Source organism: Verticillium alfalfae, genomic scaffold (assembly GCF_000150825.1).
Source record: "Verticillium alfalfae VaMs.102 supercont1.5 genomic scaffold, whole genome shotgun sequence".
In the NCBI taxonomy this organism is placed as follows: Eukaryota; Fungi; Ascomycota; class Sordariomycetes; order Glomerellales; family Plectosphaerellaceae; genus Verticillium; species Verticillium alfalfae.
The window spans coordinates 159,672-180,174 of record NW_003315034.1 but is presented as its reverse complement, the minus strand read 5'-3'; the positions used below and the strand labels follow the sequence as shown (position 1 = coordinate 180,174).

At 56.8% G+C, this 20,503-nt stretch overlaps 7 protein-coding genes across 7 annotated transcripts in view; 5 read left to right on the top strand and 2 right to left on the bottom strand.

Moving 5' to 3' along the window:
- Positions 1-875, top strand: part of VDBG_04391 (phosphatidylinositol 4-kinase LSB6) — a gene marked incomplete at both ends in the record, with an annotated part of 4,217 nt that extends 3,342 nt beyond the window's left edge. The window contains one exon of the mRNA XM_003004739.1: positions 36-875. Coding sequence (XP_003004785.1) covers positions 36-875 — 840 coding nt within the window. The remainder of the gene's footprint in view (positions 1-35) is intronic.
- A 5,248-nt stretch (positions 876-6,123) lies between these two features.
- VDBG_04390 (conserved hypothetical protein) lies at positions 6,124-7,046 on the top strand (the record flags this gene model as incomplete). Its single annotated transcript, XM_003004738.1, has 6 exons — positions 6,124-6,208; positions 6,262-6,355; positions 6,439-6,508; positions 6,609-6,622; positions 6,695-6,754; positions 6,887-7,046. The coding sequence occupies 6 exons, from the start codon at positions 6,124-6,126 to the stop codon at positions 7,044-7,046; spliced, it is 483 nt and encodes a 160-aa protein (XP_003004784.1).
- A 798-nt stretch (positions 7,047-7,844) lies between these two features.
- VDBG_04389 (conserved hypothetical protein) lies at positions 7,845-8,453 on the top strand (the record flags this gene model as incomplete). The annotated part of the gene is made up of 1 exon (XM_003004737.1): positions 7,845-8,453. The coding sequence occupies one exon, from the start codon at positions 7,845-7,847 to the stop codon at positions 8,451-8,453; it is 609 nt and encodes a 202-aa protein (XP_003004783.1).
- Positions 8,454-8,544: 91 nt separating this feature from the next.
- Positions 8,545-11,615, bottom strand: VDBG_04388 (spindle pole body component alp4; the record flags this gene model as incomplete). The annotated part of the gene is made up of 4 exons (XM_003004736.1): positions 8,545-8,918; positions 8,979-9,125; positions 9,184-11,144; positions 11,201-11,615. 4 exons carry the CDS (start codon positions 11,613-11,615, stop codon positions 8,706-8,708), a joined length of 2,736 nt encoding a protein of 911 aa, XP_003004782.1.
- Positions 11,616-12,248: 633 nt separating this feature from the next.
- VDBG_04387 (proteasome component PUP2) lies at positions 12,249-13,149 on the top strand (the record flags this gene model as incomplete). The annotated part of the gene is made up of 3 exons (XM_003004735.1): positions 12,249-12,267; positions 12,360-12,898; positions 12,976-13,149. The coding sequence occupies 3 exons, from the start codon at positions 12,249-12,251 to the stop codon at positions 13,147-13,149; spliced, it is 732 nt and encodes a 243-aa protein (XP_003004781.1).
- Positions 13,150-13,514: 365 nt separating this feature from the next.
- VDBG_04386 (conserved hypothetical protein) lies at positions 13,515-17,070 on the bottom strand (the record flags this gene model as incomplete). The annotated part of the gene is made up of 6 exons (XM_003004734.1): positions 13,515-13,859; positions 13,925-15,008; positions 15,180-15,789; positions 15,938-16,631; positions 16,781-16,833; positions 16,926-17,070. 6 exons carry the CDS (start codon positions 17,068-17,070, stop codon positions 13,515-13,517), a joined length of 2,931 nt encoding a protein of 976 aa, XP_003004780.1.
- A 2,934-nt stretch (positions 17,071-20,004) lies between these two features.
- VDBG_04385 (predicted protein) lies at positions 20,005-20,331 on the top strand (the record flags this gene model as incomplete). Its single annotated transcript, XM_003004733.1, has 1 exon — positions 20,005-20,331. One exon carries the CDS (start codon positions 20,005-20,007, stop codon positions 20,329-20,331), a length of 327 nt encoding a protein of 108 aa, XP_003004779.1.
- Positions 20,332-20,503: the final 172 nt, after the last annotated feature.

The following is a 20,503-nucleotide window of genomic DNA, read 5'->3' as shown; positions in this document are numbered from 1 at the left end:
GTGACCACTTCCTACCCCTTCTGACCTCTACCCAGTGGTGGAGTGAGACAGCCCTGGCCCTACGTAAGGTATTCCAAGTTGATCCAGACTTCCAAGAAAAGATGTTCGCCCGCCAGATGGCCGTCATGAAGGGCCAGGCCTGGAACGTCGTCGAGACGCTCAAGCTCGCCGATCACGGGCCTCTGGAGCTGACCCGTCGCGCCAAGGTCTGCGTTTGGGACGATCTCGTCGACATACCCGTTGCCTTCCCCATGCGCATGTCTTCCGAGCTGCGCCGCCGTGGGGAACACTCCTCCCTCGACGAGGGCGACATTGGCGTTGCCGCCGCTTCAGCACCCGTTCATGGCCCCGACAGTGACGCCGAGGATCTCCTCGGCTTCGCTAGCCCCCCAGCTGATATGCCGCATCCCGGCCGGTTCGAGATGCCGATGTCGCCTGGCGCCGACGATGCGCAATCGCCGGTGGAAGACTCCCATATGAATGGATCCGGGTACCTTGATCAGCACTCTACGTCGACGCCCCAGCGGCCCAGGATCCCCGTCCCGGGCTTCCGAGAGAGTTACCACGGCCCTTCGCGATCGCTCAACGTGTACGCACCGCAGCGCCAGGGCCAGGGCCCATACACAGGATCTGGCCCGAAGCAGCAGCGTAGGTACTCCTTCGCGACAGCCGCCACGCGCCGCAGCAGCAGCAGCATTGCGCAGCAACTGTACGGTGGCGGTAGCAGGGAATACGATCCCGAGTATGACGGCGATGACGTCGAGGGTGACCTTGGCTATGCCGCAGCCGAGGGCATGGAGGGTAACCATCGCAAGGTCATTGTGGAGCGGCTCGAGCCTGTCAAGGCACGGAATCCTGTCTTTACCTGTTGGTAATCGGATGCCACTGTCCGTTCCTTCGTTGTTGTCGCCCAGGCCAAAAATAAAAGGGGGTCAACGCTGGAGCAGAAGCGGCCAGACACGGGTTCCTTCGTTCCGAAGCTGCAGGCTGTGCTGTCAGGTCAGCTCAGGCGTAACAACGTACGCATCGAGCCGAGTCCGTTCGGGAGTTTTCTTTTCTCAGCCTGCATGCGTTCATGCAGGACTAGGCAGGTGGAAGAAGGAGTTGTGTCAGCATTGGGATGTCAATGGCCATGCATGGCCAACACATTCGGTCTGAGGAGTGCAGTGTGGTTCCGATTTTGGGCTACTTAGAACACGAGAGGAAAGGCGCAGAGAGGGGCCTTGGGTGACATGCATAGTAGACAGCATTGGCAACACGTAGAACCAACAGGGTTATCTTCTTCATTTCCCTTGTTTTCAAGAGCGAGATTCCTCCTTTTCCTCAAATGACCCCATTGGCAGTCTCGATGATCATCGACATGTTTGGGCAAGACATTTTTGGGTGAAACCGTGCGACGCAGAGCTCAGTTGCCCCCCCCCCCCCCCCAACCCCTAATAGGTCCCGGGGCCTGGGCTCGGCGGATGCACGAAAGACAAATCCTTGCGGGGCCCCGCCTCCGATAATCAACCTGAAGGTCTCCTATAACCTGCATGCTTGGGAAGCGGAGCAGTCAGACTCGCGGACATGCACGAAAGTGTCAATTCGTGAGCCTAAGCGGTCTCATTGGAGCAGAGGTGGCTGGCCTCCACCCCCTGGCCTAGAAGGGTACGACGGCGGCATCTGCGTTCAGGTCGCCATCCCTGAATGCGGCTGGAGAGCATCCGATGCTCAGCAAAACGGTTGTTTCAACCATCCAGCCAGCCTTGCGATAGGTGACTGATCAGGTCGCACAATGGGACAAAGACGCTGGCCTGGCTGATCCAGCTGATGGACGGATGCCCCATTACTGGACTGGCTTCACCTCATCTCCTACAGCCTCAATCCGGCTTGTCCGGCCGCTCACAATTTGATGAGATACATGACTTCTCGAACAGGGATCGCTGCAGTAGAAAGTAATGAGGTCCGAGGGGTCGAAATGGTGGCTGCAAAGCAGCGGGCATATGCCCCCAGGACCTCTCCTGGACTTGGGCTCTGTTGCCTCCAGTTCTCAAGGGGTGCGCACAAGAGGTTCTAGAAATATTCTCTGTCCCCTGTAAACACACCAGCTCGGCGGCGAACCTAGCTCCTGGGACGGACAAGCGGGACAAGGGGTGCGTCCCGAGACTTGGGGCCTGTAGGCCAACTCAATTACGTTGCTCGTCTGTTCAGGGCGTTGGACCCAGAGGAATGGTAAGGTCATGGGAGGGGTTGGTGGAAATGCTGGGATGAGGAGGGGGTACACGAAACCCCAATGTGCCAGTGACCGGGGTCCCTGGTCTACTTAGGGACGACCTCCTGCGGCCGTCTGCCAGCTCATCATCATGCCATCCATCCACTCTTTGTGTCTTGCAGCGAACGCCTCGTCGGCGGGGGGAGGAACTCTCAAATCCATTATTGGAGCTGGTCGGATACATGTAAATGGGCCATGGGACCACGGCCCACATCGTCAGCGTATGATATTCGGCGATACGGGCGCTACTCCAGTCGACCTTGGCCACTGGTGGCAGGGCACATGTCCCATGTGCATGAACAGAGTGAGATCGTCGTAGTTCCTCCTATATGTGGTGTTGGCAGCCAGGTAAACATGGAACCAGCCAGCCAGCACATATTGGTGATGGGAAAGAAAACCTGCGCCGACTCGGACCGAGCGTCTTTGCGACCAAGTGGACACATCATCTTGAAATGGATGCCAATTTCGGCTCCTTTTACCTTGCCCGCTCTCCTTTGTCATTCTCTGACCCGCCATCCGATTCCTCTTGCTGAACTCGACGGCTCGTGTCGAGGCGAGCATGGACCAGGCCGAGGTCAAAAATGGACGACCCAGGATCTTGGGCGGTTGGGGGCGCGCCGGCCAGTTGGTACCGGCAGGAAATTTGTGGCTGTCGTCATTTGATTCCCGGAGGACCCACAGCCCAAGCCAACGGGACCGCCGTTACACTGCTTGTCAAGACCTCTCTGTGCGGCGTCGTCTTGTCACGTATGGTGCGTGATCGTTGTGATGGGTTGATCGGCTACCGCGCGAGAAACCACGTTCGCCGAGGGACGTTGACAGGTGGGGTGGGTGGCCCCCCTCCTCGGGTGAAGCATGCTCGTTCAGACCTGCAGCGGCCCGGTGAGGGTGTGCAGATAGAAGCATGTTGAACAGACTGGCGTGCAGACAAGCTTCTCACCACTTCTGCTTCCAGTTCCAAACACATATCGTGACGTTCAGTCGTTGGTCCATCCTCGTTCAGTCTTGGTGGACATCGCAGAAGGGCTTGTAGGTAGCTCAATCCTTCTTCATGTTTGCTGGCTCATGCTGAGCGGAGTCAAATCTGCAAAGCGAGGCAACCGTCTCTGGGCATTCTTCGCTTCTGTGGTATCGTCGGCGGTGTTTGCCCAAGAATACCGTCCTGCCAGCCACAGAATATGTCGTCGTGTCAGTTCTCTGCCGTGTGAAGGCAGCCAAACAAAAAAAAATATGCTAGCCTATACCATCAAGTTGCGCCAGGGCACTACCTTTCAGTACCTAGTTTCTTGTGTTTGCCCAAGACTTAATAAGCCAGCGTCCCACAACGGAAACAAACACATCGAGTGCGGATCCCAAGAAGCCCTGTTCCCTGGCGAGTGGAAACGACGAGACCGTACATCTGTTTTGCATGTTTGATAACCCCTGCTTGTGAAGTATAGCCCATCTTTTCTGTCGGGTACGATGTACTTGGCAGTCCCCCACCGCCGCCCTGCTCATCCTTGCGCTCAGGCCTGGGTTCACCGCATACACATGTACGATGTCCAGGCCCCGACAACCACCTGAGCCAGAACTCCCAAATCGGTGTCTCTGTTCCAGCACAGGTTATTGTAGGAGGTCGACGCAAAGATGCAGAACCCAGGTGCCAAGCTGTCTGCGTCTGCAAAGGACTCAAGATGCTGCACACTAGTTACAGCGAAGGCCACACTCTTTGTCCATGCTGAGAAGTCCAGAGATATCTTTCCCCCCCTCCCCCCATGCAGAACCCGCATCCTTAGCGCCTGCCCACTCACATCAGCGCATACCCAAGGACTCCTTTTTCGCCCCGATCCTCCGTGAGCCCTGTATGACAGTAGGTGTCTTGCGGTGTGTGTGTGTGTGTGTGTGTGTGCCAGATTCGGTTGGCGCGCCTCGAGGTCATCGTTTTCACTCAGCAGCAACAGCTAGCCTGCAGTCGGACCCTCTGGGAGCAAGAACTATGGGTAGCCAGAGATCCGCAGCAGAAGTACGTGCGTTAAAATGGAAATTAGCAGGCCGTGGCCAGGTCTCGAGCCCACCCTTGGATAGAAGACCACGTAGACTGTGGCCTTCATCGCCAATCAGAAGGAAAACCGTCCGAGCGAGAGATGTGGAAACAGGGTATGGTCGTACTGGGCCCAGCCACCTAATGCCACGCTCTTCGTCGTTCTAGAGCCTTCACCTAGTAAAGAAGGTCCCCGAGCAGTGCTTTTACTCAGGATGCCCCCCAGCATCATCTCCCGTGCGTCCACAAACACCCGGCGGCATATTTCCGCCCCCATTTCAATCTTTGTGGATGCTGTACCCTGAGGGGCAAAGCTGCAGAATGCTAATATTGAGGTAACGGCGCCGCATAAAGAGGATGCCGTGCAACAGAAGAAAACCAGCGGCATGGCCCATGTCGGGATTAGCAACGGCATGCATCGTGGGGTATTGGGACCATGTTTGGCCAATCCGACTAACTCGACAGTTTTGAGGGTCCCCTTAACAAGTGCCTTTGGGCCTCTGCGGTTTTCGGGTATCTGCCTGTCCTCTCTGACGCCCTTGTGAGCCCTGGCATGGTTCGTATTTACCTGCCAGACCTGATTGCGCGAGGCCTTTTTGTCGTACCGTCCAGTACTACGCAGCCCAATGCTGGTTCACCCATCATAGAATATTCCTTCCCTTTTTTTGTTTCTTTTATTAGCCATATTCGTGCCTTCGACTTGAGGGAACGAACTTCGTGCGGTCTTTTGGAAGGAGAGATTTCGACTCGGAATACAGAAATGGCCAAGTAAGCCAGATAATCTCGAAATCCTTGCCTTCGAATCCTGACCTTGACGAAGCGAGGATACAGTCCCCCTTGACGAGGCCTATCTGCCAACTGTCATGCACCACGGTCGAGAATATCAACAATTTGCTGTCGACAACTATCATTATTTCGAGCCGATAGATGAGGTGCGCATACGCATGGCACTGGCCAGCTTCCTGCCGTATCGTGCCACGTTGACATGGTTGATTCCAGGACGAGGTTGATCGACTGCACATCCTGCACTGGGTGCTGCTCCAGGCGCTTGACAATCGCTTGCTTCCATCGCAGCTTAGTCGACCACGAAGGGTCCTCGAGTGCGGCTTTGGAGCGGGCGATTGGGCTATAGATGTTGCCAAGGCCTACCCAAACTGCGAGGTACGCGATTCCGTTATCATAGTCTGCACCAGGGTCTGGGCTCCGAAGGATATTTTGGTGAAAGAAAATACGATGTGAAGCGCGTAGACACTCGAATTACCGTTGAGTCAAAACCTTACACCGCGCATCGAGATAGATGGGTCAGCCCGCGGTGGCCACTTCTCAGTGCTCGCCCCCTTCTCCAACACGCTTTGATCAGCCGGAGCATTGGTTCTAACCGATTTGGCAGGTGGTTGCAGTCGACATCTGCCCACACATGTGGCCGCAAGACGAGCTACCAGGCAATCTAAACCTGCAAGTTGATAACGTCAACGAGAGGTGTGAGGAGCAAATGTCTTTGGCGTGCTCCAGCTGACGCGATGAACCAGATTCACGTGGCCCAGAGGTGATTTCGACCTCATCCACAGCCAGATGATGGCAGGTGTCATCGATACGGGACGGTGGCCAAGCTATATTCGAGATATATTCCAGACGCTTCGCAGAGGGGGCTGGTGTCAGATGGTGGAGATATACTTCAATGCGCAATCGGACAATGGAACGTTGACAGATGGTTGGTCCACCACGCTTGTATCTCTGATTGTTGGTGCAGGCGGACTAACGGAAAGTGAGCGCAGACCACGGACTTCGAAGGTGGTCGAGGACTTATATGGAAAGCGTGCAACCGCATAAAGACCCTCGATCGCCGCTTAAAATGGCAAACTGGATGCGCGAAGCAGGCTTCATCGTGTCGCAAGAGCCCAGGCCGATACCTCTGGCAACATGCGGCTGGCCTCGAAGTACGTTCGTGGGGATGGCCTCGGTAAGGAACAGCTGGCTGACGAGCGTCCAGGTTCCGCTCAGCGCGAGATTGGTGTGGCCAATAGGGAGAACGTGCGCAGCTTGTTGTCATCAATGGCAGCGTACCCGATGACGGTATTTCAGGGGTAAGCCATGTTGAGGCCTGGATGCCATGAACGGCCATGGACATTCGTTGGGATCAGCGTCAACTGCTAACCTGCTCTCCCAGCATGGCCTCTGCGGATTTCGAGCTTTTGGTGGCACAAGCGAGAAACGAGGCCGACAATCCGAGGTTCAAGGTGCGTGAATGGTGCTGTTGATATTCGTTCTGGTCTCGACGTTCTTGACGCGGAACGCGATCATATTTGCTGACGATGTGTTAATCTCTGTGATCCTTAGGCATACTTCTCGTTGTGAGTCCATGCTACCATGCCGTCCGGGCTATTGCTGTGCTGACGAGCTCCGATTTAGGTACGTCTGTACAGGCCAAAAGCCACGGTAGGCAAGATTTGCGCGTCCACTGGAAAGGGCCGGTCAGGCGGACGGTATGATGATCACGATGAAATATAGACGGGCACGCAGGTCATTCTGAGGCGTGGAGTGTAGCGAGAAAGCGGCGGATGTGTGTGTGGGAGGGGAAGTGACAGGCGCCAGACGTGTGCCAAGGGTACATACAGAACAACACAAGACTGTGACGATTGGGAATACATTCCAGAAGTGTACGACTCTAACCCGGTGCTGCCACGCCGTGAGAAGGTACTGGGCAGCGGTCTCCTGGTTGCACTTACCTTTCTTGGCTTGCAACGACTGCGCGTCGCCGTTTCGTTGTGGCTCTGATGGGAGACGGACAACAACACTCTACATGCATGAGGGACTAAGAAAGCAAGCACCAAACAGAACCATCAACGGGAAAGAAGAGCGTGAGGCGTCCCTTCCTGTGCAAGGCTTCTGTTCACTTCATTGGGGGGAGCTGGGAAAGTGGAGGGCGCTTGCCAGGCTCGCTACCATTCCCTCGGGACAGCAAGGATCCAGGACGGGGGCAGTCGCAACACACAGTCTCTGGTCAGGCAGACGTAGTCAGTGCTAAGTGTTCTCTGCCACACTGGGTGTGTGCTATGTTGGTAGGTCGTCATCTCAACTCGACGGCTTGGACAACAGACGCAAGTATCGTGATGGGGAAGCGTTGTGTCAGCCTCCCCTTTGAACATCCGGAGCTGGGCCATGCCCTACCAGAGATCTTGATCCATCGTCATGAAGTAGTGCGGCGATGCCATCGTGCTCACTTTCTCCCCATTTCCAAAGGCGATGACTATTGATGTTGACAAGGCAGTTAGCTCACTGGGGCCAGGACATACTCAGAGCTTTGGCTGGTGAACCAATCAGAAAACGCAATTGCCCCCACTCCAAGCCAGATAATGAAGCTATTCAACTTTTTGCGAACATGCTCAATCCGGCGTTCCTTGCCCGACGCCATCAGTGACCCAATCAACTCCAAATTAACCACAGCCAACACCCCAAGCTCTAGAAGCTGCAGACCCGATACCTGCATCGTCCCATTCCTTCCAGCAGTCCACTACCCACGCAAGTCTCGCCTGACTACATACGCTACCACCTCCACCACGACAAAAGCCCGTCATGGCTGCGCGCTTCCCCCTCCGCTGGCTTCAGGCCCTCCGTCCGATCCGCCTCCAGCCCGCCCTCCGCTCCTACCATGTCACCGCCCCCCTCCGCTCCGCCTCCGTCGCCGACGCAGCACCCTCGACGCCCCCCTTTCTCGCGACCCTCAAGGCCGACCTCAAGACGGCCATGCGCGCCAAAGACGCCCAGCGCCTCGCCGTCCTTCGCGCCATCATAACCACGACCAACAACGCCGCCAAGACTGACAGCCCCATCGCCACCGACGCCCAGCTCATCGCCCTGCTGCGCCGCAACATGCGCGCCAACCTCGACGCCGCCGAGCAGGCCCGCGCCGCCCAGCGCGAGGACCTCGCCGAGAAGGAGGATGCCCAGGCCAAGGTGCTGCAGGACTACATCGAGAACAGCGGCGTCAAGCAGGTCACTGAGGCTGAGGTCGTCGAGCTCATCAGCCGTACGATCGACGAGGTCAAGGCTGCGAGCGCCAACGGCAAGTCTTCGCTGGGCGCCGTCATGAAGGGTGTTCAGGGCGCGCTCAAGGGGCGGGCTCTCGAGGTGGAGATGGCGAGAGTCTCGGAACTGGTCAAGGAGGCCATCAACAAGGCGTGAGTGACTGCCTACATGTGGGAATGAAAGAAATGTACAAACACTGTAGTATACAAACACACAAAGAGCGGCGACGGCCGCGCTAGCGACTTGTAGAGTTGACGTCGACGCGTGGCGTAGAATCGCCACTTCAACGATCATCATTTCACCAGATTGGTATCTATCGACATGACTGCTCCCCCTCGCTTCCCAAACGCCTCGCTCGGGGCCCAGCCCGGCACGCGGCCCCAAACATCAAATAGACATGTCCTCGCCTCAGGCGGCGATGTCCTCTTCGTTCCGCAGCCCCGCGTACTCTGTTCCTTGATTCGCGGTGCTGAGGCGCGCGCAAAGACTAAGGAGAACGACTGTCTCCGTGGCAGCATAGTGATTCAGAGCATCCAGGAGGATTTGTAAGTGCCGGCTGAAGTTACCCTCCCACTTTTTCATTATCTCAAAGAGATTGTTGACGCGTGCCTCCTGATCCGTCTGGCTTGAGGCTGATGAGGTCGAATCACCATGCCCGGACGAGCCCTTATGCGTCCGTACGGACTGAAAGACCTTCCACTGGTCGTCTGTCATGTTGGGCGGTTTTCTGGTGCCGCTAAGGTCAGGATCAGCCCGTTCGAGCTCTCGGGAGAGCCAATTGGAGTAGGTCGCAAAGATGGTGCATGTTTGCATAAGCTTGGAATGGATCTGAGAGAGCGTATTAGAACCGTGATCATGACACAGCGATGGGGGAGCATCCACATACCCTGAGGAGCTTGCTGTTGGTTAGCATGCACTCTTTCAAGCAAGTGTCCAGGAAATCCACGTGGTCTTGCATCAGCTCGTCGACCGTCCTCGTTGGGCCTTCTGATGAGTCGCCCTGGTTTTCCTCGTTTGTCTTGATCCTCGACATAAACTTGGTCCAGTTGGGTTCGATGACTTCTGCCGTGCAAAAGTAGAGCAATTGCTGGACGAACACGAGCATGCGGGCGCGTAGTGTCCAGACTCTGCGTTTCCAAATTTCCAAGCTCCTTGACGTGCTTTTATGGGCCCAAGTGACTCCCGAAGTATGGGTATGCCATGTGGTCGACAGTTGCGATTCGAGGTACCTCAGCGAGAGTAGATATCGGAACAAGGCCTGATACCGCCACACTGTCTTGCGACTAATAACCAGTGAGACAGGGAACGGCACTGCATAGTCCAGCTGCAGGGAAGTGAAGCCTAAAGCGTTCTTGTCGTGGTCTGACGGCTGATGAGCCAACGGCTGCAGCGTCTCGCCCTGCTCAATGCCTGTGATATTGACGACTCTCTGCAGAGACTTGGTGAGAGTAATCTCATTCATCTCCACCTTCACATCCTCTTTGAAAGGATCCAACGACACAATGCTGCCTGGTTGGCGCAGCACGAGGTCGAGCAACGATTGCAGCTTGCCGGTATTAACAGACTTGACGGGCTTTCGGAGTTCCGAGGCGCCGAGTTCCAGGAAGTACGAGAAGTAGTCCGAAGGATCCAAGAAGAAGTAGTGCTTCAGGGATCGTAATCGCAGCGGCAGAGAGTGCGTCGTCAGAAGAAGCTGCATGAGCGACTCATTGGCGTGCGCGTAGGCAATATTGACGTTCTCCAAGAATCGGCTGTCGTCAAATGACAGCGGCACATCCTTGACGACCTTGCTGACGTCTACACCGCCACATTCTCTCACAACGTTGAGATATTTGCCGGCCAGAAGAACCTTTTCCTTGACGCCTTCGAGCTGTGGTGGGACGTCATGCTCTCGGATTGTGTATCGTCGTTCCCAGTACTCATCTGTGTAATCCTGCTCGAGCCGTTCCCTCCGAATGCTCTTTTGTTCCTTGACCAGGAACTCCGCATGGGTATCATTGATGCCACCGTGGTGAAGCCACTCGTTCAGCATGACCATGTACGGCCTACTGGCATCTCGTAATAAGGACGTAAGCAAGGCGCGCGCTGCGGGGTCGCCCGACATGGCTTCGAGTCTTTTGGTGATGAGACCTAGCACGACGCCGCCCTTGCATATCTTCTTCCCCGTCATGTTTCCAGCGCCCAAGTCGCCACCTTCTCGAAGGGTTTCGAGGATGTTCTCAAAGTCATCGCCACTGTCGCTTGATTCCTCGTCATCGTCGTCCAGGAGTGCGTTCCGTTTGAGAAGCTCAAGGGCCAAAGAATGAAGCTGCGCCATCATTTGGTTCGTCGGCAGGATGTGGATATTGAGGACATGGAGCGTAAACGTGTCGTTGGTAAGAAATTGGGTTTCCAGCTGAGCAATCATGACGAGGTAGTCCTGGAGAAACTTGCGCACAGAGGCGCACAATGCGTGGTTCACGGCGCCAAACTCCTCCCGACTCTGCACATCGACAAACATCTCCAGCGCCGAGTAATAGCTGGCCATTTTCAGCATCGACATGGTCAGGTCCTGCAGACTGGGGTCAAGGCCAGGGAGGATCCTAAATGTTGGACCAGACAGGCGATCGCGCTCCTCGTGTTGGTTATAGCTCTTCGCGAACCGGATATACTGTCCTTCATAGCCCATGAAGACGAATAGTAAATCCTCCAGGATGGCAGCTTCTTGGGCCTCGAGGGATAGCTCGTTCAGGGGTTTCGGTTGAACAGCTGGAGGCGCCTCGGATGCCAGCGGGGGCACAGATATTCGTGACGCCAGAGGGGCGGATGTGTGTGGTAGCAGGAACGCCTCGGGGCGCCATGGCTCTGCTATGGCTCCAGTCAGTCGGGCGGAACGCGGTCGCTTCGCAGAATACTCAGCATACCTAGCGGCTCGATCCTCGCTTCCTTAGGTTGCGATTCAGCGGTCTTGTGGGATTCTGAGGCCTTGGCCTTTGCACTCGTTGTGGACGGCCGCTCTGCGCGCTGCGGACTCCTCGTTCTCTGTGTCAGGCGCTCGAGCTGGGTGACGAAGGTTCGTTCTGTGCGGCGCTCCTCGATGCGCCGATCCTCGTGTGTCCTGCTCGACGGGCGAGGGTTTCCAGACGCCGTTCTCTTATGCGACGTGCTCTCGAAGCGCCCATCAGGCTGAGGCTGGGCCTGGCGGGAATCGGGTCGCTCATGCCTGTTGCTGCTGGTGAAGCTCCCTTGGGCGTTGCTCATGCGGGGTCTCGGCGGCCTGTCCTGGTCGGCTGGGGCTCCATTTGCGCGGCGGTCGTGGGCTGGTACCCTGGACGACATGTCGCAGGCTGCATTGACATTGAGGAAGCTGCGAGGTAGTCGTTTGCTGGCGTGAGGACCATGCGAGCCTTGTCGGCGCTCAAGAGTATGTGATCGTGAATGTGAGCGTGGGCGTGTTTAGGCGGGGCTCATTGGGTTGTCGCGCGTCAGGCCCAGGGTCAGTCGGGCAAGGCAAGGTACGGCCCAGCACCTGTAGCTACCTGGATCGGTACCTGGGCAGGTACCTGAAGTGCTTTGGGGTCGTCCGCCACAGGAGAGTCGCGTCTTGGCCGGAACATCCTCGCGTCGGTGTGGCAGGTGAATTGATCCGGCGTTAGCGTCAACAGCCCTCCCCACGCCTGCCGCCCTCTGCCTCGCAATCGCCAATCGGAAGCTCGGATCCCTGCAGGGGGATGAGGGGGGGTCTACTGCTCCCTAAGTGACCAAGAGCTTGCGGCTGCGGCTGCGGCTGCGTAGGCTGGCTGCTTGCCTAAGAAACCTCCAGCTGGAGCTCCCCGTCGCCTTCAAGATCTCCAGCGATACGACCACCTCAACCTACGACCTCACGACCAGACGATACCCTCCTTTCCCACCTTTCAAAGCACCAACAATCCTACCTCTGCGAAACACTCCCAGAACACCGCCAAGATGTTTATGGCAAGATCCGAATATGGTACGCCGATTTCATGCCATTCAGCCATGACCGCCTTGCCCTTTTACCCCCCCCCCCCCATCCCATCCCCTGCTCCGTGCTGACGCAAACAGATCGAGGTATCAACACCTTCTCCCCCGAAGGCCGCCTGTTCCAAGTCGAATACTCCCTCGAGGCCATCAAGCTCGGCAGCACGGCCATCGGCGTCGCCACGGCCGACGGCGTCATCCTCGGCGTCGAGAAGCGCGTCACGTCGACCCTCCTCGAGACCTCGTCGGTCGAGAAGATTGTCGAGATCGACCGCCACATCGGCTGCGCCATGTCCGGCCTCCAGGCCGACGCCCGCTCCATGGTCGAGCACGCCCGCGTCGAGTCCCAGTCCCACACGTTCAACTATGCCGAACCCCTGCGCGTCGAGTCGGCCACCCAGGCCATCTGCGACCTCGCCCTGCGCTTCGGCGAGGGCGCCGACGGCGAGGAGACCATCATGAGCCGGCCTTTCGGCGTCGCGCTGCTCATCGCCGGCTACGACGAGGACGGCCCCCAGCTGTACCACGCCGAGCCCAGCGCCACCTTTTACCGCTATGACGCCAAGGCCATCGGTTCTGGCTCCGAGGGTGCGCAGGCCGAGCTGCAGAATGAATACCACAAGGTTGGTCGGACTCTCACATCACCTCGCGCGTAATCCTCGCAGTGTGCTCCGCTAACACCACCGTGTCTTCCCCCTAGTCCCTCACCATCGAGGATGCCGAGACCCTCGTCCTCAAGACGCTGAAGCAGGTGATGGAGGAGAAGCTTGACTCGAAGAACGTCCAGTTGGCGAGCGTGACGAAGGAGAAGGGTTTCAGAATATACACTGACGAAGAGATGGCCGCCGTCGTCGAGCGACTTCCGGCGAACTGATGATTGAATCGTATCACGAATTAAATAGAACCAGCCAAGGCAGTCTGGTACAGCAGCAGCAGCAGCAGCAGCAAGAAGACAGACAGGTGGGTAGGAGGCATGTCCCACACAATCAGGCAGGCCGCCTTCAGAAAATCTGCCTGTGTACCATTAGGGGTGTATTGAACGACATGTATGCATGTAGATGCCTGCGCCGCCAAGCCTGTCGTGATGTGTGCAAGAGACAATTCCGTCCTTGTCAGTGAAGTCGTTTCAAAAGGGCGCGGGTCCCGTCAATGGGGGAACAGGGGTCAGATTCCTGGATCAATGGAGCAACGAAGCTCGTCTCCCAGTCAGAGTGCCTGATGTGCGACTATCTACAGCATTTAGTTACCTTCCTTCAGATCTAGCCTGCTCAACTCCTGTTCAATACCAATCAGACCAATGGCATATGCCGCCCTCTCTGACCGAGCCACCGCCAGCTTGGCGTCGTCACCGTCAAGTTTCTCGATGCGCGCCATGATCTTTGGGGGGCCCCTGATCATCGACTTGGGGATCTCATTCATGAGATTGGGATCCCTCGTGTATGGCGGCCCCCGCCCCATCTCAGCCGCCTTGCGCCATCCAGACTCGCATCCTTCAGCAATCATTCTTGCCGACTGCCAACCTGTCAATCGCGCGATATCGTGCAGCCGCTTGATGATCCATTTTCGTTGAACGTCATCTTGGAACTATAAACCAGCTGTCAGTCATCTGGGAATCCGGGCATAGGGGAGCAGCTGGTTTTGTTCCTTACCTGAATGCCAGATACGAAAAGAGGCAGGGAGCACTCGACGAGGGCCGCACCAACCAGCGTACTGATCTCAGTCACATCTCTCAGGTCGTCGCAGAGGCCTGCCGCGATTCGCCCAATTTCTTGCGCAAAATGCGCCGTGTGCCGCGCCTGAATGCCCTGGGCGATCATAGCTGCGGGCGGCATCATGGGGTGTGTCCGGTACAAGTGGATCAGACACATGTAGTAGTTGAGCCAGACTCCAGCGACAGAGAAGGTGCGATATTGCAATGTTGGCCCGAACGGCGAATCTCTGCGGTCGGCATACTCTGGGCCGAGGGGTTCAAACTCTGGTCCGAACCTCGCCCGCAGAGTCTCAAATGCAGCCCGAATGGCCTCCCATTCGCGCATGGCCTCTGCCGTGCCGCTTTCGAGATCAATTTCATCCGGATTCTCTTTTGGCGGTGATCCCTCACGCGGTGGGCTGAAACCCATGGGGAGGGAGGTCTTTCCAACATTGGGGAGCATGCCGGGGAACATGGGGGGTGAGCCACCCGGGGGACCGCCTGGTGGCCCTCTGGGAGGGCCGCCAGCCATACCTGGAGGGCCCGAGGAAAACCCTCCGGGCGGTCCTCCTGGTGGTCCTCCGGGCGGTCCTCCGGGCGGTCCCCCGGGGGGCGCACCGAACATTCCTGGCGGCATGCCTCTTGCAGGGCCGTCTCCGGGGAGGGCTCCAAACATGCCTGGGGCCATACCCCCAGGTGGCCCACCAGGAGGACCCCCTGGCCCGAACATCCCTGGCGGCATGCCGCCTGGGAAGCCTCCAGAAGGCGGCCCAGACATGTTTGGCATGCCACCGGGAGGTATCATACCGGGAAGCGCTCCGGGTGGGCCCATCGGGAACCCACCAGGCGGTCCCCCCGGTGGCCCCCCTGGCGGGCCTCCGGGCGGCCCCGGAGGACCACCTTGGCCTCTGCCCCTCCCAGCTCCTGGCGGACCACCCATCATGCCAAAGGTCTTCAGCGACTTTCTCTTACGAGGCAGATCTTTCGCGGCGAAGGTCATGAGGCGCGCCATCACCAGCACGAGATGATCATAGGTGCCGTAGCTAGTATAGTCAGCAAACAATCCGACACCCGCAACGCACGCGGTTCTACTCACATTGCCTCCAATCTTCCCATCGGTGCTCGCGGAGGGCACTGTGTCCAGTGCTCGTACTCCATACTAAGTGCTCTGTCAGCCGGGTTGGATCGATGAAGATGTGGTTGAAGAAACGTACAAGGGCTTGCCACCTGAGAGAAGTCCTTGGTAGACATCCATCTTAGAGTACCACCAAAAGAGGTCTCGTAGGTGCTCATACTGCTCGATATCGCGGTCCGTGTAGTACAGCCCCGAGAGCGTGGTGCCCTCGTCGTAATCCACATTTTGGCCTGTGATCTCGCTCAAAAACCCCAAATCGAGGTCATCAAGGTCAATCTTGTCAGCCTCGCCATTATCGTGACCCATGAAAAAGGGGTCTAGGGGTTGGTTTCGTTCTTGCTCAAACATAGCTCGTCTCGCTCTTTTCAGCGGTAGTATGTTTCTGGTCATGTCTCGGAATGGTATCTCCTTAAACAACAATCTCGCTCCGAGAAGATGTTGACACCAATTTGAATGGTCCGAATTCCAGACCTCGAAGAAAGCCAAGAGCAGCGTCGAAGCCAGCGTTGCAGGCTGGGTCCTCTTGGTATGGCTGCGAACGTTGCGGGCAATTCGTCTGATAGCCAGGTGGTAGTGCTTCATGGCTGCCGTCGGGGGCAACGCCTTGAGCCTTGCGATCTGTAATGACCCGATGGCTAGCATGGATTGCAGGAGTGCGGGGTGATGGAAGGCAACGATGGGGAAGGTGTCTAGAATTGTGAGTTCATGCCCCATGCCCCGAAGATGCTACAAGACTTCACTTACATGTCCAGATGCTATGATTGGAGTTGGGGGCTTGGTGGTTACCCATCATCTTTTCCTTGTGATCGAAAGGATGTCGTTCGTAAAGAGACATACTCGGCCCGGTAACGTTGACGAAGTGCCAGAAAAGCGCAGCCGTCTTACTGTCGTTCAAAGGCGAATTAATCGCCTGCGGAATGTATGATGTGAGGGTTTCGTCGTTCGCAAATGCCGTGAAAGTTCGCATCTCCGTGCCGAACCCGTCCAGAGGGCCATCCATGTGGCTTTGCACCAAAGTTCCGTATGTGCTCTCACGCGGGAGAGCCTCGAACTCATCCTCCGACTCACCCATCGAGGCGTCCTCGTCTGAATACACATGCTCCCATTGGGTTCGTTCTTGCACCTCGTCCATCGCAACCTCAGTCTCCTGAAACCCGGGACCGCTTGCCGCAATCTCATTGTGCGCGGCGTAGCTTTTCGTCTGAGTATGGCTCGAATCCCCGAAACCATGAAATCCATCCTCTTCCTTTGCGGGCGATGGAAGATACTGTTGGCCCTCGCTGTGCTTCCGCTGTTGATGCACGGACGCAGCAGGCGATATGTACGCCGTATTCGCTGGCACCGGAGGTTGCTCGTAGGAGCCCTGGTTGAAGCTATACGTCGACGACGCCGCAGCGCTTGGCTGATGTTGTTGGTGTGCCTGATAAGATTCCCCATAGGGAACCGGTGGGTAGTTCTGGAAATCGAGTGTCATTGGGGGCTTGGGGGCAATGGCAGCCAGTGGAGGGGCGTGCGATGAGGGTTTCGACTGCTGATTTCCGTGAGAGACAAAATTTTGCTGCTGCGTCGACTCTGGAGGATAGACAACGGGGCCAAAGGAGCCATTCTGGAAGGCTCCGAGAGGGTCCTTGAAGATGACGCGTTGGTTGTAACCTTCGCAGTTCCTCTTCGACTTGGTACAATTATGCAGATGGGCCTGCCCTCATCGCACTTGATGCGGCGCTTTCGCCAGGCTTCATGATATGTCAGAGGCTAAGAGCAAGGTGGGGGGGGGGGGCAAGAAGGGCGACCCTTTGTGCACTAGGGGCCCCAGAGGACAACATACTTAAACAGCCCGTCTTCGTCCTCTTCCGAACAGCAGCCTTCTTGCGAGCTGCCTCATCCTGGTCGTCGTTGTCCCTGTCATCCACTGGAGGCTTGATCGGGGTTTCCTTTGCCTCCTGGGCAGCAGGCGATGCTGACGAATCCATCTGCGTAGATGCTAGTCTGCTAGCGACGTGGGCTGGCTCAAGAGGAGTCGCATTCCACGAAATTGAGAGTCAGGTCGGAGGAGCCACTTGACATAGCCGTTACTTCAATGTCAAGGCGCCAGCAGCAATCCGTTGACTGAGGCCGCCGTCGCGCCTGTAAGTGCACACACAAGTCGACGGGCGTGAGAAAGCACCCTGGAAAGGTACGGGCGGGCTTCCGGGAGGACGAGCGCTTCTATGCTATATGTAATGGAAGCAACCGAAACATGCCGGTGTAACCTGGGATATTGGGGATAGGGCTCGTTATGATTGTGGATGCGGTTGGACAAGCAGCGTGGGCTCGTGCTCCATTCAGGTTCAGGACAAGAGGGCTTGAGGGGTAATTGGACCAGGCCTGGGTCAGTCTTCGGGATGTAGGTGAAAACTGTCTGCGATGGAGGAATGCGAAAGAAGAAGGGCGCGGCCTGACGAGGCTCACTTGCTCCTTGAAATTCTGACCGCCCGAGTTCTGTCCGGATTGTTGGGTAAGAGACGGAAGTCGACTGATGAGAGCGCGGCGATTTTGGACCCGTCTGTCAAGCTGGCATCGGAGAGGGATGGATCGCGTGTGTCCGTCCAGCTGGCGCTCAATCCTTTAGATACTCGGTGATTCTTGTGTGATGCAGAGCGGACATGGGTATTCGCGTTGGCGGCCTGCATGAAGCAGGAGCCGAGGAATAGAGAGGGGCGACGGACAGGGACAGGCAGACTTGGCGAGAAGAAGAAGCACGAGAAAAGGGTAAAGGGGCGATTGGAGACCAGCCAGAAGATGAAGCTCTGAAGATGATGGAAGGATTTAGAGTGAGTGGGGCTGCCTTAGACTTTGCCTCTTCGGTACAACGTTTGAACAGAGGTACCTCCCCTCGCCGTAAGGTAGTTGCGCCAGTGGGTGTACCCTGAGCCGGAGAACCAACGACGGCGTTGACTTCCATTAATGAGGTTGGGCCAGGGGATTCGTTTTGTGGGGGGGGGTTGTTTGCCCAGGGATTAATCCCGTGATGGAGGGGGTCTTGCAAGGCTTGTGCCGGAGGGTTTTGCCAGTTCAGCGTTCTCCAGAACAGGGATGCGGACTCTTGTCTCTCAATGATTCACCTCTACTGTAAGCACGTAGGTGGGCTGCTGAGCAGTACGGCGCCCATGTCCTGTCCTGTCGTGTCACTCTGAGTTGAAGAATCCCCTCGCTTCTCTCTCCTTCGTCGCTGCCTTCCCAAGTGGTTCCTCGGATGGTCACTGTTCGGCCGGCATGTCTTGGCATGTGCTTTCGCTGGCAAACGACCCGCAGCGATGTGGCCTGGACCTCAGAGTGGCTTTGGGGCTAAATGGGTTGATGATCATCCGAAAGAGGTTCGGTCACAGATTTCTCGCCATCTGTGTCCCGGTCTAAGGAAAGCTATAGTGGATCAGAGCGCACGTCCAGGTGCGGGATACAGAACAAGAAGATCTGCGACTTGCCTAGGGCAAGGAGCAGCTCCCGGTCTGGCCGCGCTCACTTCTCCCAGTCCAGTACATAAGCTTTTCGTGGTGCGAAACAGACTAATTGGTGGCACTCGAGCTTGTTCTCGGCAGTCGATAGTCTATGATTGTAGGTAGGCACGGGTTACTGATCGCACTGCTTTTGCGACGCCATTGTGGCCCCCCTCCACCCTTGGGGGAAAAAATAATTGCCGTCATAATGGTCCAGGGTGGTGAAGAACATGGCAGACGCCTACCGTCTTAGCTTCGGTTCATGGGGAAACCGACAGCTCGACTTGTCTACATACGGTGTGGTGCGGTACGCGATGGTACCCTGAAAAGGCCAAGTAGGGAGAAGACACTACCGGTAGACCAGGAGACAGGCCACCGGCATCAGCTGCCGACAGGCACACCTTCTCGCATACAACTGTGTCTTGTCTCCAGCGCGCGGCGCTGATTTGTTACGTGGTTAGGCCTGATCTGGGCTGGGTCGGTAGTTGTGGGAATGGCCTTATCTCACCTACACCCTCCTCGGCTGCTTCGGTCCCCTCCAGTCGTCTGAAGGCTTGACCGTTGAGCATCCGTGCAAGGGAGCTTCCCAGACAGTCAGTGGTTGAGCCAGCAGTGGTCGCAAAACAGTGGGCATGCCAGGCGTGGAGTCGTCAGGTGGTTTCGGCTTTCCCGTGCAACACAAACCACCACAGCGTTGCGCAGGGGCGGACACTGCGAAAAGCTGTTGGACCAGTGCATCCACGAATACGACCTGCGATCTGGGCGCCGTGGACCATCTGTTGTCCCCACACACCTTCTTGATTGTCAGGCATGACAAGCACCAGTCGGGGACGAATGACGGGGTGTCTTCACCGCAGTCAAAGGAGGTTTCTTTGTTGTTCGCAACTGGGGGAGGCTCGTGTAGAATCGCGTCATGACGTGGAACACGTCCACGACTCCTCCACACACAGCCATTGCTCAAACCGAAGAGAGGTGATCCAGGCGATTGATTCAAAGTTGTTGACATGGATGCACAGCTCGATCGGAATTTGCATGTACCGAGGCACCCCACCCTGTCTCGATGGAATCAGATTCTGGTTGCCTCTCTAAGCATGGCAGACTGACTGCAAGGGCCGGCCGTTGTAGTGGGGGACAAGGGCCAGCGGGTTAGATTCCCCAGTGTAACCCAAGTATTGACACCCATCATCTTACTTACCTAGCTTGAACTGAAGGCAACCAGAACACGGCACACCAGCCTCGATGCTGCTGGAGCGGCAGGCTTCGACTGATTCAGCAGCTACCTAATGACGTGGATTGCGCCATGCCTACTCTGCTCAAGGCTCATGTTGAGCGCTATGTGGCACAGTCTTGTCGTACCTCAGAAACATGAGGCAGGAAGACAAGCAAAGAGGTAGGTACCTGATGTCTCACCATCCATCATAGGATGTATGAATGGGACACAAGATGCATCCACAACCACAGGCTCGGAACAAAATCTGTGTCTTTGGTGTTGGGCCCGACTTGTCAACAACAGATGCTGCGGACGCCCAGGCTCCCGGCGCCATGAGCAAACTGACCTGGTATCCCGCAAGCAAGCGGAGGTACGGCGACAAGGCACAGAGTGAGAGGCGGTCGGTGCTGTTCAGGACGGGTGCCTGCTTGCCTTGGCCTGTACTTGGAAACGCAAAGCCGAAGTTCGGTCTTGACATGCAGCAATACGAGAAGGACAAGCTCAAGGGGGTGCATTTCCGCGAGTCGTGTGTCTCTCGCACGAGATGATTTCGCTGGGCTGGGCGTCCTCGACAGCTGCATGACTTTATAGACCTTGGCGGCGTACCCCAATACGGACCCTCGATCTCTTAGGGCAAGGCATTGTCCGCATCTCTCCCGAGACCGTGTAAAGAGCGGTGGGCCGTCTTAGGACTTGGTATGGTAGCAACTTCAGCGTGCT